At 38.4% G+C, this 11,011-nt stretch overlaps 1 protein-coding gene across 2 annotated transcripts; it reads left to right on the top strand.

The window, feature by feature from the left end:
• LOC120112174 (3-oxoacyl-[acyl-carrier-protein] reductase 4-like) lies at nucleotides 1-9,922 on the top strand. 2 transcript variants are annotated; one of them, XM_039130891.3, is made up of 11 exons: nucleotides 3-389; nucleotides 2,158-2,300; nucleotides 2,629-2,682; nucleotides 4,938-5,018; nucleotides 5,119-5,164; nucleotides 5,242-5,336; nucleotides 5,424-5,456; nucleotides 8,316-8,450; nucleotides 8,530-8,623; nucleotides 9,153-9,235; nucleotides 9,443-9,922. In XM_039130891.3, exons 1-11 carry the CDS (start codon nucleotides 227-229, stop codon nucleotides 9,473-9,475), a joined length of 960 nt encoding a protein of 319 aa, XP_038986819.1. In that variant the 5' UTR covers nucleotides 3-226; the 3' UTR covers nucleotides 9,476-9,922. The 2 variants fall into 2 exon arrangements, with proteins under 2 accessions (XP_088566014.1, XP_038986819.1); XM_088709888.1 differs by lacking the exon at nucleotides 2,629-2,682 and having other exon boundaries at nucleotides 1-389.
• Nucleotides 9,923-11,011: the final 1,089 nt, after the last annotated feature.

Below are 11,011 nucleotides of genomic sequence, written 5' to 3'. Positions count from 1 at the left end.
ACAAAATGCCCGAGTGACCGGACCCACTCCGCAACCCCAAACTTCGGTCCTTCCGCCGTGCCGCCTCTCTCTCTCTCTCTCTCTCTCTCTCCGGAGCTTCGAAAGACTCCTACCTCCCACCCACTCTCTTGTATACTCTCTTCTCTCTTCTCTGGCGATCCTCCGAAACTATTACTCCAAGCTCTCCTCCTCCTCCCTCCTCCTCCGCCTCTCCCGATCTCCTCCCATGGCCGCCTCCATCGCCTTCAACCCCCCCGTCATCCGAGCGAGATCCGTCGCCCCAAGGAGGATTGCGCCATTCCAGACCCTCTTTGCCGCCCCTGGCCTCGCCGCCCGGTCCCTTCGCCTCAATTCCAGGCTCGTTTCGGATGGGCCCGCTGCCTTCTCCGGTAACCGTTTCTCTCCTATTCGCACTCGTGTTTGATTAATTGCGTCCGTGTGATAGAGAGATCGGCTTTTAAAAAGTCATGTTTTTGGGTTGTGGGTTTATTGAGAGGAACTCGGGTGGTTGGTTGGGCAAAAGTAGCGATTTTTGGAAGAATTCAACTCATACTGAGAAGAGCGGTGAAAAAAGATGCTGTTTTGATGCATGGGTCTTGTAATTTTTCAGAACTGGGATGATTTGATTCTTTCATTCATTCTTGTTGTTGCATTGGGTTGATCGGTTAAGCACATTGTAATAGATTATTCAAGTTTAGTCAGCTGGAATGCTTGATTTGTAAATTGGAGCATAATATGTAATTTTTTTTGCTCTGTCTCATTTCAAAAATTCATGATTGATTATTGGATACATGAATACCCAGCAAATGTTTAGGTTGAGATATGTGTGAATGTGTTTTTTGCTTAGAAATTAAGTTTCTATGATTGTGAGATCATTTGTGATCCCGTGTTTCTTTTTGAGTTGTTCTGCATGGTGCAGTTTTCTGTTATGACTTTCTGGCCAGTTCCATTTGTCACTGAGAGGTGCCTGTAAAATCAGAAATGGGCCTAAAAGACATAAATCCTCTTGCTCCTCGACCTTTCTATATAACGTGATTACTTGAATTCTTTAAATGGCAGAGACAGTACTTCTTGACTCTAATCTTTGGATATGTAAGTATAGCTGTCTGCATAAAGGCTTTCACTTTAATGGGAAAATTGAAGTTCATGTCAACTGATATCCCAAAAGTTGTAATTTTAGTCCATTATTTTTCAAAGTTGGGCTGGATATTTACCTGGAAAGCAGAGGACATCGACATTAGGTTGAGGCTCAAGAGAATCAAAGACAAAGATATAGAGAAAACAAGGGTCCACTGTGATGATTTTCTACTCCCAACTTTCTACTGGAAAAATGAAGCTCTTTCTTTTCTTGACTGTATAATCAAGATGCAGGGGATTAAGCTATGGTCAAGTTTATACTGAAATTCTGGGCAATCGATTGTTTTATGGCTGTTATCATTCATTTCATGTGCACCTGAAAATTCAGCTAAGTTGTGTGGGCTAGTGCGAATGAGAACATACTTACTGGAGTTATTGCCTTTATTGATATTTTATAGTAGTAGTTTTGATTGTCTTCTTGTGGACACTATTAGAAAGACATTAACAATTCCAATTTAATATTGTTTACGTTCTCAGTAGTAGCTTAGAAATAGGTTGTTCTTATTCAACAAGCTGGAAATGTTTATGATCCCCTTTGAGTGAAATATTTGACGTGATATGGCTGTTTTCTTGTTACAAAGGAGAATTCTGGTGATATAGGAGCTTGCAACTGTTCAGTATCTTGTATCATGTATATCAGCATCTTTTATTATAGAGTCTTTTGTACATTATAATTTCTATGATTAATGAAGTACTGTATCATATTTGAACATCATAAAACATCCAAGTTTCATTATTTTCTGCCCTTGTACTTACTCTTAGTGAGTAGTTTAATTAGGGTGAGCCTTGGTGCAGTGATAAGTTGCTCAATTATGAGTTGGAGGTCATGAGTTTGAAACACAGAAATAACCTCTCCATATGCAGGTTAAGGCTGTGTACAACTGACCTCCCCAGACCCTACGATGACAGCACCGAGCCACGCCCTTTTTTAATCAAGTCTTTAGTTCTAAATATCCGTTTCCTATGACATTAACCTAAACATGTTCATAATTATGTCCTATTCACTAATGGCCCAAACAGGTGTAAGAACTCAGGTTGCAGTTGTTGAACGAGCAAGCATCAATGAGGCTCAAAAAGTTGAAGCTCCTGTTGCTATCGTTACTGGAGCTTCTAGGGGAATTGGAAAAGCGATAGCGTTGGCCTTGGGCCAAGCTGGTTGCAAGGTCGGTAGGTTAATATCACATTGTGATTCTCTTACTATAATTAAGATTAAGCATTTGGCATGTGGAATCTCAGCAAGTTTACAAAAATGCGAATGAGATATGAGCCGGAAATAGGGGATTCATCTTCTAGGGGGTTGTTTAGGGCTTTAATTAACTTTTTCTAAGAGTTCTTGTGTCTTTTGGTTAGGTTAAAAGAAAACTTTAAGTTGTTCCTTCTAATTTGATCCATATGGGGCTGCTGAGTTGCGAATTAAATCAAAATCATTGCCAAGTGCTGCATTTGTTTTGCCAGTTTTGCCTAAGTTAAAGTTTTTTAAATTCTATTCAGGTCCTTGTAAATTATGCCAGGTCTGAAAAGGAAGCTAAAGAAGTCTCCAAAGAAGTAATTCTACTTGTCTCCTTATATATTTGTAAAAATATCTTATCTACTTTTTATCTAATGCTGCAAGTAGTTTATCTACTTTTCTTGTTACCATTCATATTTGATGCAATTACTTTCTTATAATTAGAATGACCTTATGAAATGTTTAAGAAGCCTTGAGAATATTTGCTTGTGTTGGATAAGTTATCATGGATTTAATTTATTCTTTTTTTTCCTTGAAGATATTGTTGCTTTAAATCATACAATTTTCGTGCATGCTAGATCTGTAGTTGCATCAGGTGTACAGGTAGCACGATAAACTGTGTTGTCGCCGTCACCATCACCTTTATGTTTTTCTCTTGTGGTGGTTGGATACTCTCTGTAAAAACTATTTAAAATGTCTGATCCATGAAAGCTGGTCAAAAATTCGAATTACCGGATTTCTTATTCACCCTTTATTCGGAGCCAATATGTACAGATTCTTTTGTTGCTTAATTATTTAACTGAGGTAACCTTTCTTGGCTTATCGATGATATGACTCACCTAGCTACTGCAAATTAATCTGTCCAACATAATGAAAGTTTTCTAATTTTATAATTTAAAAGACTTTGCTCTGAGGAGATAGCAACTCTCAAATTTGAATTTTTCATTAGTTTGTCTCATGGTTTACAATTCTTGTGCCTGAAGTTTGTGTCAAAATATGGACATTTTCCTGAGAACTGCCATAATATAGGCCTGCATAGGGCACATAGTAAATATTTTTCTCTCAAGTAATATGCTATAGAGGAACTTTTTTGAAGTTTTTGTCATGTGCCAAACTTATACAACATACTTTCCTGCTGTAAGATTCTCTTCATACTCCCCACATATTTACTATGATCATAAACATGGTTTGCCATACCGTTCTGTACCGCTCGGTATGAGGTGTGCTGTACTAGGAGAAAATCGATACGAAATTTAACTTCAAGTCGGTACAAGTCCCATACCATCTGTACCGAGGTGTACCGATCCGTACTAAGGCATACCGACTTGTACCAAGGCGCACCGAGATAAAAATTGAGAAAAATGATTAGAGAGCTATTTTGGTACAAGGGTGTATTGTATCGTACTGAACCGATAAGTACTGATACGGTATCTGGTACCGAGATTGTGGACCTTGACCATCAAGCTATGTGCTTATAGGCAGGATTTGTTATGTACCATTTTAAATTTTGAAACTGAAAAATTTTGACACATAAATTTGTCAAAAATACTGGTAACATAGACAAAGATATGTCTAGAGTATCTTGCAGTGGCCAATAAAAAAATTGAAATGCAGAACTACTTTTTTTTTTTTTTTTTGGGGGGGGGGGGATTTTAGACTAACTCTACCAAAACCAAAAAATTGGACTAACAATATTCCTGTTACAAGTATTGCTATTTTTTGTGGCTAAGCCAAAAAAAGAATTGCTACTTTTTGAGAACTATATTCTGGCACATGCAGTGCTAGAGGATAGTTTTGTGGGCCGTGTGTACGCATGTCTTTGGAACTTCTTGGAATTCATAAGTGATTAATAACAATGACGGTTTATTACGATCTAATAAAGTTTTTTTTTAGTTTATCAGAATTAGTTGGAACTCTAGATGCAAAAGTTTTTTCTTATTGGTAATATCAAAATGATATTTTTTTGAATATTTGTTTTTGAATGTGGGAGATCATTCATAATCACAAGAGATAAATATCCAGAGGCAACATTAAAGTTGTCTCGATCTTTATATTTTAATGGAAACATTGCTATTATTTTGAAAAAATGTATTTCATTCTTGGTGTTATTAGAATGTAGATAAAGATATGCATTTTTACAATCTATCTAGAATGTTAGAGCAATCATATGTTTTTTTGGGAACTTATATATATCAATTTGAAGACTTAAAATTGGTACAAATGGTTCTCATTGCTTGAGATCTTGGATTTACGCCAATAGATCTGTCAAAATTTAAGCCATGTTGTTTAAATTTTATTTATACTAATCGTTAAAGTGGTCTTCATGCAAAAAGAGGGATAATGGCACATGCATTGGCATGGAAGGCACAGCAAGTGCCAGTCCGGCTGCTGTCTGGCAGCACCAATGCTTGAAACCTTGTCGAATAGTGACTATACAGGGTAGCCAACTATTTAGTTCACAAATATTTTTCTCCTGTTCTGTTATGTTCTCATCACTTTGGGGGCCTGCTCATTATTTGTTATCAGATACAGAACATTAGATCATGAAGTTTCATGTCTATCTCAACTGCAGATTGAGGCATCTGGTGGTCAAGCCATTACATTTGCGGGAGATGTTTCAAAAGAGGCTGATGTGGAATCTATGATCAAAACAGTGAGTCAGATAAACCACATGCATCTAATGATGCACTTAGGAGTTGTTTGATATCCTCTTATTTTTTTCTAAGCTAATGTGGCACATGTGATGCTTCTAGGCAGTAAATACATGGGGAACAGTTGACATATTGGTAAACAATGCAGGTCCTTGGGATTTCACCTCTCTGTACTTGCTACTATCACCTTTTTCTTCCTATAAGTGAAACTACTGATGCTTTCAGGAATTACACGAGACACATTATTGATGAGGATGAAGAAATCACAGTGGCAAGAAGTACTTGACCTGAATTTAACTGGTGTCTTTCTTTGTACACAGGTATTGCTCTCCTACCTCGCATTTCATTCTCGCAATTGTTAGGAAATGAATCAGTTTATTCATAAGTGCAATCTATTCTTTTTTCAGGCTGCAGCAAAACTTATGATGAAGAAGAAAAAGGTAACTGAAAGTCCATGTTCTATTTTTGTTTCATCTAGAGTTACTGGCAAGCCTTTTTTGGAATTTGTGACTTAGTGAGAGTAGTACTTAAGTGGCCTGACAACTCTTGTGTTCATGTCTTACATTACTCTGATTGACCTGTGGCTGGCAATCTAAAGAAATCATGACTAATGATAAATATGTTGTTGGCATGGTTCTGTTAATGTACTCACGAAAGCATGTTGTACATGGAAGAACTAGAAAAAGAAATTACTGCTGGGGTTTTGTGGTTGTCTGAAAGATGTTAGTCTTTTTTGGTAAACAAACGATGGTAATCTTTTGTACACGATGAAATAAGCTTGTGTATATTCTGCATAAAAGCATATTATATGAATAGGAGAGAAGGTTGAATAGAGGGCTGGGGGTTGAAATAGTTTTATCTTTAATGTATCATATTCCACATCTACAACTTCACATTGATCCCATTTCCAGAAATTATGATGTATAACCGTTACAATTACTTCATTCTTCTAAATGGTCTGACAACATTTGAGGAGGAAGTGGTACGTGAGATAGGCATATCACTTTAAAGTAATTATTGTCTTTCACTAGGTGGAAGAACACGGATAGGTTGGGTTTTTGCTTTTCTGAACCACAATCAGGCAAAGATGTTTTGCACATAGAAGCATTAAGATGCAGAAGAATTGATTTTGTGACCTTTGTATATCAATGTTGTTAGAAACGGCTGCTGAGGCACTTAATTTGGGCAGGTTGCCTAGGCCAAGCCTGCTTAAATCCTTTTTCTTTAAGAGCTTTTATCCCATTTCCTTCTCCTATCTGAGCTCCATATGGAACATGTGGGAGGGCAGCGAAGGCTATCTAGTCACAGCCAGTTGGCTGATCAACGGCTACCGACAAGTCAGCCAGCAATGGCGAGTGGCAGTGGCAGCTATAGTGGCTAGCACTAGTTCCAGGTTTGTCTATATTTTTTCTTTCTTCTTCTTCTTCTTTTTCTAGATGTATCTTCATTTTCTTCTTCTCCTTCCTCTGATTTTTTTTCCTCATTTCTTATACTTCTACCTCTTCTTCAGCTAACCATTCTTCCATTTCTTGTTGCCCCTTCTGTTCTACTTTCTAGATTCTATTCTTCTAGCCTTCGCCTTCTTGGCGGTTGATGACCATGGCTCTGTAGCCTACCGCCTTTTGGTTCCTACCCACCTCCTCCTCTTACTTCTGCTAGGTGCTGGTTGCTTGGCTATATCTTACAGCTTGTGGACTGTTACACTGGCAGCAATACTGTTGCTTCTCTCCTTGTGGAATTTGATCTCTAGACTTTTTAAGTGTGAAAATTAGTTTTCATGATGCCATACATGGTAAAATTGTACACATGCATATTTATGCATCTGATTAAAGATATGCATATTAAAAACCTGGAGGGCTTTCTTCCCTAGGGAACAGCTAAGCGCCTAGGCAACTACCTAGGTCATATAGGGGGTCAGCCGCTTTGCCTCGCCTAGACAGTTTGACAATCTTGGTATATATGGAATGGAGTGGGAAGACTACCTTTCCTGGGGCATCCACTTTGTGCAAAATACCAAAGGTTTGATCTGTTCCCAATCCACTCCTCCCAGAACCCTGGATAGTCAGGACCATAACTGGGTGGTGGCCCTTTATGGGGAAGACTACCTTGCAAGCTGGTACTTTAGGCGAGTTTTGTATCTTAAAGAAGTTATGTCTGGTTTTGTTGGTAGGGATAAGTGGAGGGCAAGGGCAGACTATTGCTTGGAAGAGCATAGATCCAGTTATTCAAGGATTCTAAGCCATAAAACAATGCCAATCAGAAAATAAAGTAATAAACCAAGATGTCTTTCATCAAAAGTAAAGTATCAAGGTTGCTAATTTTGGGCGCATAGATAAAAAGGCAAAAAGAAGATAACTTTTGAATGGAGCATTTGCAGTCCATGCAGACTCAAATTTTCAATTCATAGCAGAATTTGTTATATTTACATATTTCTTATGCATCCTCCCTCCCAAAACATAAAAAGGTTATGCCCTTGCCATCCAGAATCATGCAGGCTGCATTTTGAAGTCTTCTTTTGGAAGAATCCAAGAAGAGGCGGTATCTGAACTACACGTTCTCCATGACTACATAAGCAGAAATTTTCAGGAGATTATAGGTTACAAGCTGGTTAAGAGGATCTGATTTTTCTAGTTTGATAGTGGATTATTGAAAACAACATGAATTGAGAACTTTTCTCCTTCAGTACTCCAACTCTGGCTGTTTTTCCCCTTTTATTTGTCTCTTATTCTTTCACGTCTGTCACTCCTGCTTCTTCTTTTGCTATCTAAGTTGCTCTCTCTCTCTCTTTTTCCCCTAAGAGAAGGATAAGTGGTACATCCTTTCTTGTTTCCTTAATTTCTCAAGCTATACTTTTTTTTTTTTGGGTAAATGCAAGATATAGTTTCAACTCTCTTTTCATATCAAAAAAAGGATACTTGGAGACATTTAATAATGTTTCAAGATGCATTTTTCTTCTCTTTTTCTGGCCATGGATTCCCCAATACCACCTCAACTGTGGCCCATTGAAATTACTTTATTTCCGTTATGGAAGATTTGGCCTGGATAGGACCTAGAGCAAAGTAGGAACCATAAAAATGATCAAACTGAAATAGATAAGGTATGCTATGTCTATGACTACCAGTCTACAATACCTTTATGAGACGCTACAGAGTGATAGCTTCTTAACTGCTGTATTATTTGATTGTTTAGGCACATCAGATTTGAATTTTATGCCACCAGGTGACCAGTTTTACAGAAGTCTTTGACATGTAAATATTCTTCTTTTACTGCTGGATTCTTATGTGTTCATCTCTATGCAGGGAAGGATCATCAATATAGCGTCTGTTGTTGGTCTTACTGGCAACATAGGTCAAGCTAATTATAGCGCTGCAAAGGCAGGGGTGATTGGTTTTACCAAAACTGTTGCAAGGGAATATGCAAGCAGAAATATCAATGTCAGCTTATGCTTCTATTAAGGTCCAAAATAATTTAGCCTAGCTCTTGGAATTTGATTATTAACTACCTTTGCTTTAGGTAAATGCTGTTGCCCCTGGGTTCATTGCATCCGATATGACTGCCAAACTTGGAGAAGCCATTGAGGCGAAAGTCTTGCAGACCATCCCACTAGGTAAGCACGAACCACCATGTGTCTTTGTCCTGGCTTGCTAGTCGAGTCATTTATATTAATGAGCAAAAACTGACAAGGTCCTGTAAGATCCTTTGGAAGTTTGATGGATTATTTGGATGCATACTATCTTGTTAAAATGTCTAGAAGCAATACGTGAGAATAGGTCTAAATATCCTTGTTTATGTGTCAACTTAAAGACAGATCTAGTACTATGTTCTATGTAACTTGGTCATGTTGCCTTGCCAAGACCCTGAACACAAATTGATAGTTTGAGGCCCTCAGAATTTCCCTTCCTACGTAGCCCCTGATACAGGTACTTCTTCTTTAGGTTGCCTCTACAGACTGAACCTGCACAGCTTCCTGTAGTGGATGATATTGTTTCCACAGCTGCATCTTTTCTACCAAGCTTTATATTTTGCTTTCGTATCAAATGATATAAGATTCTTAATTATTCAAGTGTAAACCTTACAAGATGGGGTAAACACACTGATAGATGAAAATCTTGTTATTTTTTGATACAACTTTTCAGGGAGGTATGGGCAACCAGAAGAAGTTGCTGGGTTGGTGGAGTTCTTGGCCCTCAATCCTGCTGCCAATTACATTACTGGGCAGGTGAAATAACTAATTTAGATTTCCAATTTAAGTGCTGATTTGATGATTCTGAGACTACCTTCTTCAACCAAATGAATAACCGTCATTTCCAATCTTAGATTACCGCATATCTTCTTTGCATGAACTTTGATTTGCAAGGTGTTGTGCATAACCCTATACATCTTCTTTTCGCGAGTATCAAAAATAATTCTAAATATTATGATGCAGGTTTTTACCATTGACGGCGGGATGGTAATGTAAGCTCGAGTGGATTTTTTTTTTTTTTTTTTTTGATGCAATGGCGGTTCACACAGGTGTGAATGCGGCCAACAAAATCAGAAAATAAAATACTACGTAATGGCTCTGGAACAGATCTACTCCCAACCCAAACAAAACCACCAGAGTGGTGGGCGGCATAGGGAGTGGATGTTTCAATCAAGTTTTCCTGTGTGTTAAGCCCCCACCTGGCAGATCAGAGTTTCCCCACTCTTGTTAGGTGATTATGGACATGTTGGTAATGTACTCTGGCTTCTCTGTGGTCAGGCTTTTTTTTCCTTCCCATGTTCTGAACCTCCATGTGGTAGTTCAGAGCTTCCCCACTCTTGTTAGGTGGTTAAGTGACAAGAACAAGAAAATTCAATTTCATTTTTGCTGTTGGTGTACCTTCTTGCAACTGATGTTTATTTTGATGGGTCAGATTTATATTCATTGTTTGTGTTTCTCTACCAGATTAGACTAAACTTCATGATTAAAAGAGGAATTCATTCTATTATGTAAAATCCATGGATGCATCCAAGATGGCCAAGGTCAAATTGGTACTAAAATCTGATGAAGTACAGACATCTGACTCTTCGGTAATTAGCATCGGAAGCTCAATAATGTAGTTTTTTTTATTTTTATTTTTATTGAAAGATGGTTAACAAAAACTGGCCAACAGCCACATTAGAAGCATCAGTCTTTCATATTAATATATATGCAAGTTTGTAGGTAGTAAGGACATCTCTGTTGCCCATAGTTGGTTCTCGAGCAGCTTATTGTCCCTGCTGCCCAGGCCATAGGGGCAAAAGCCATCATCCCTGTGTCTCACATGAGCACGAGTCAACCCCACCACCATGTAGGGATGGCCATGAGGTTGGGTCGGACAAGATATGGATCGGGTCAGGGACATGATATATCAAAAAATCTGCCAATTAGAATCCAATCTATCTATTAATGGATCAAGAATACATATTCAAATTTGATTATTTTATTAAACAGGTAATCTAGCTCAATCTACAATAGATTGAAACAAATTAAACATGTTAAATAGTTAAGCATTGCAACCTCTACCAGCTTTATTGCAATTCTGCAGCGTAGCGAGGACATGTTTCCTTTTGTTTTGGTGAACCGGCTTCTCATTACACACGATGGTGAGAAAGCCCAGAGCAATCACAAGATAAAACACGATCTAATGTCTGCGACACATGATTGGAAATGCCTCATAATACAAATCCGAAATGGTGGGTTGTATAAGAGACGATCCAGTTCGCAGTACTGTTCGCCTCTCAAAATACATGCGAAATCCGAAATAAATCTAACTCCACCATGCTCCAAATATTTCGGAGTAGTGGGTGTATATTTGGCCTAGCCTATCGGCACCGGATCCAGCTGACCACTGTGGGCGAGTCGCCCTCTAGAAATATCCGCCAGTACTTAGGTGCACTCTAGTATAGACGAGACCCTCCCACGCCGCATGCAACTCCGCCACAGGAACGGATCCATCAAATGTGTGCCAACCTCCGGCCATAATCAGTTTGG

Source organism: Phoenix dactylifera, chromosome 13 (assembly GCF_051530095.1).
Source record: "Phoenix dactylifera cultivar Ajwa chromosome 13, Ajwa_hap1_PhDact_Kaust_v1.1, whole genome shotgun sequence".
Classification (NCBI taxonomy): Eukaryota; Viridiplantae; Streptophyta; class Magnoliopsida; order Arecales; family Arecaceae; genus Phoenix; species Phoenix dactylifera.
This window is presented reverse-complemented; position numbering and strand designations above follow the sequence as displayed.

Excerpts from the sequence above, each read along its gene's own strand:
- LOC120112174 (XM_039130891.3), top strand. The coding sequence starts at position 227 with ATGGCCGCCTCCATCGCCTTCAACCCCCCCGTCATCCGAGCGAGATCC. Across the intron at positions 8,451-8,529 it reads ATGCAAGCAGAAATATCAAT|GTAAATGCTGTTGCCCCTGG; the intron begins GTCAGCTTATGC and ends CCTTTGCTTTAG. Across the intron at positions 8,624-9,152 it reads CTTGCAGACCATCCCACTAG|GGAGGTATGGGCAACCAGAA; the intron begins GTAAGCACGAAC and ends ACAACTTTTCAG.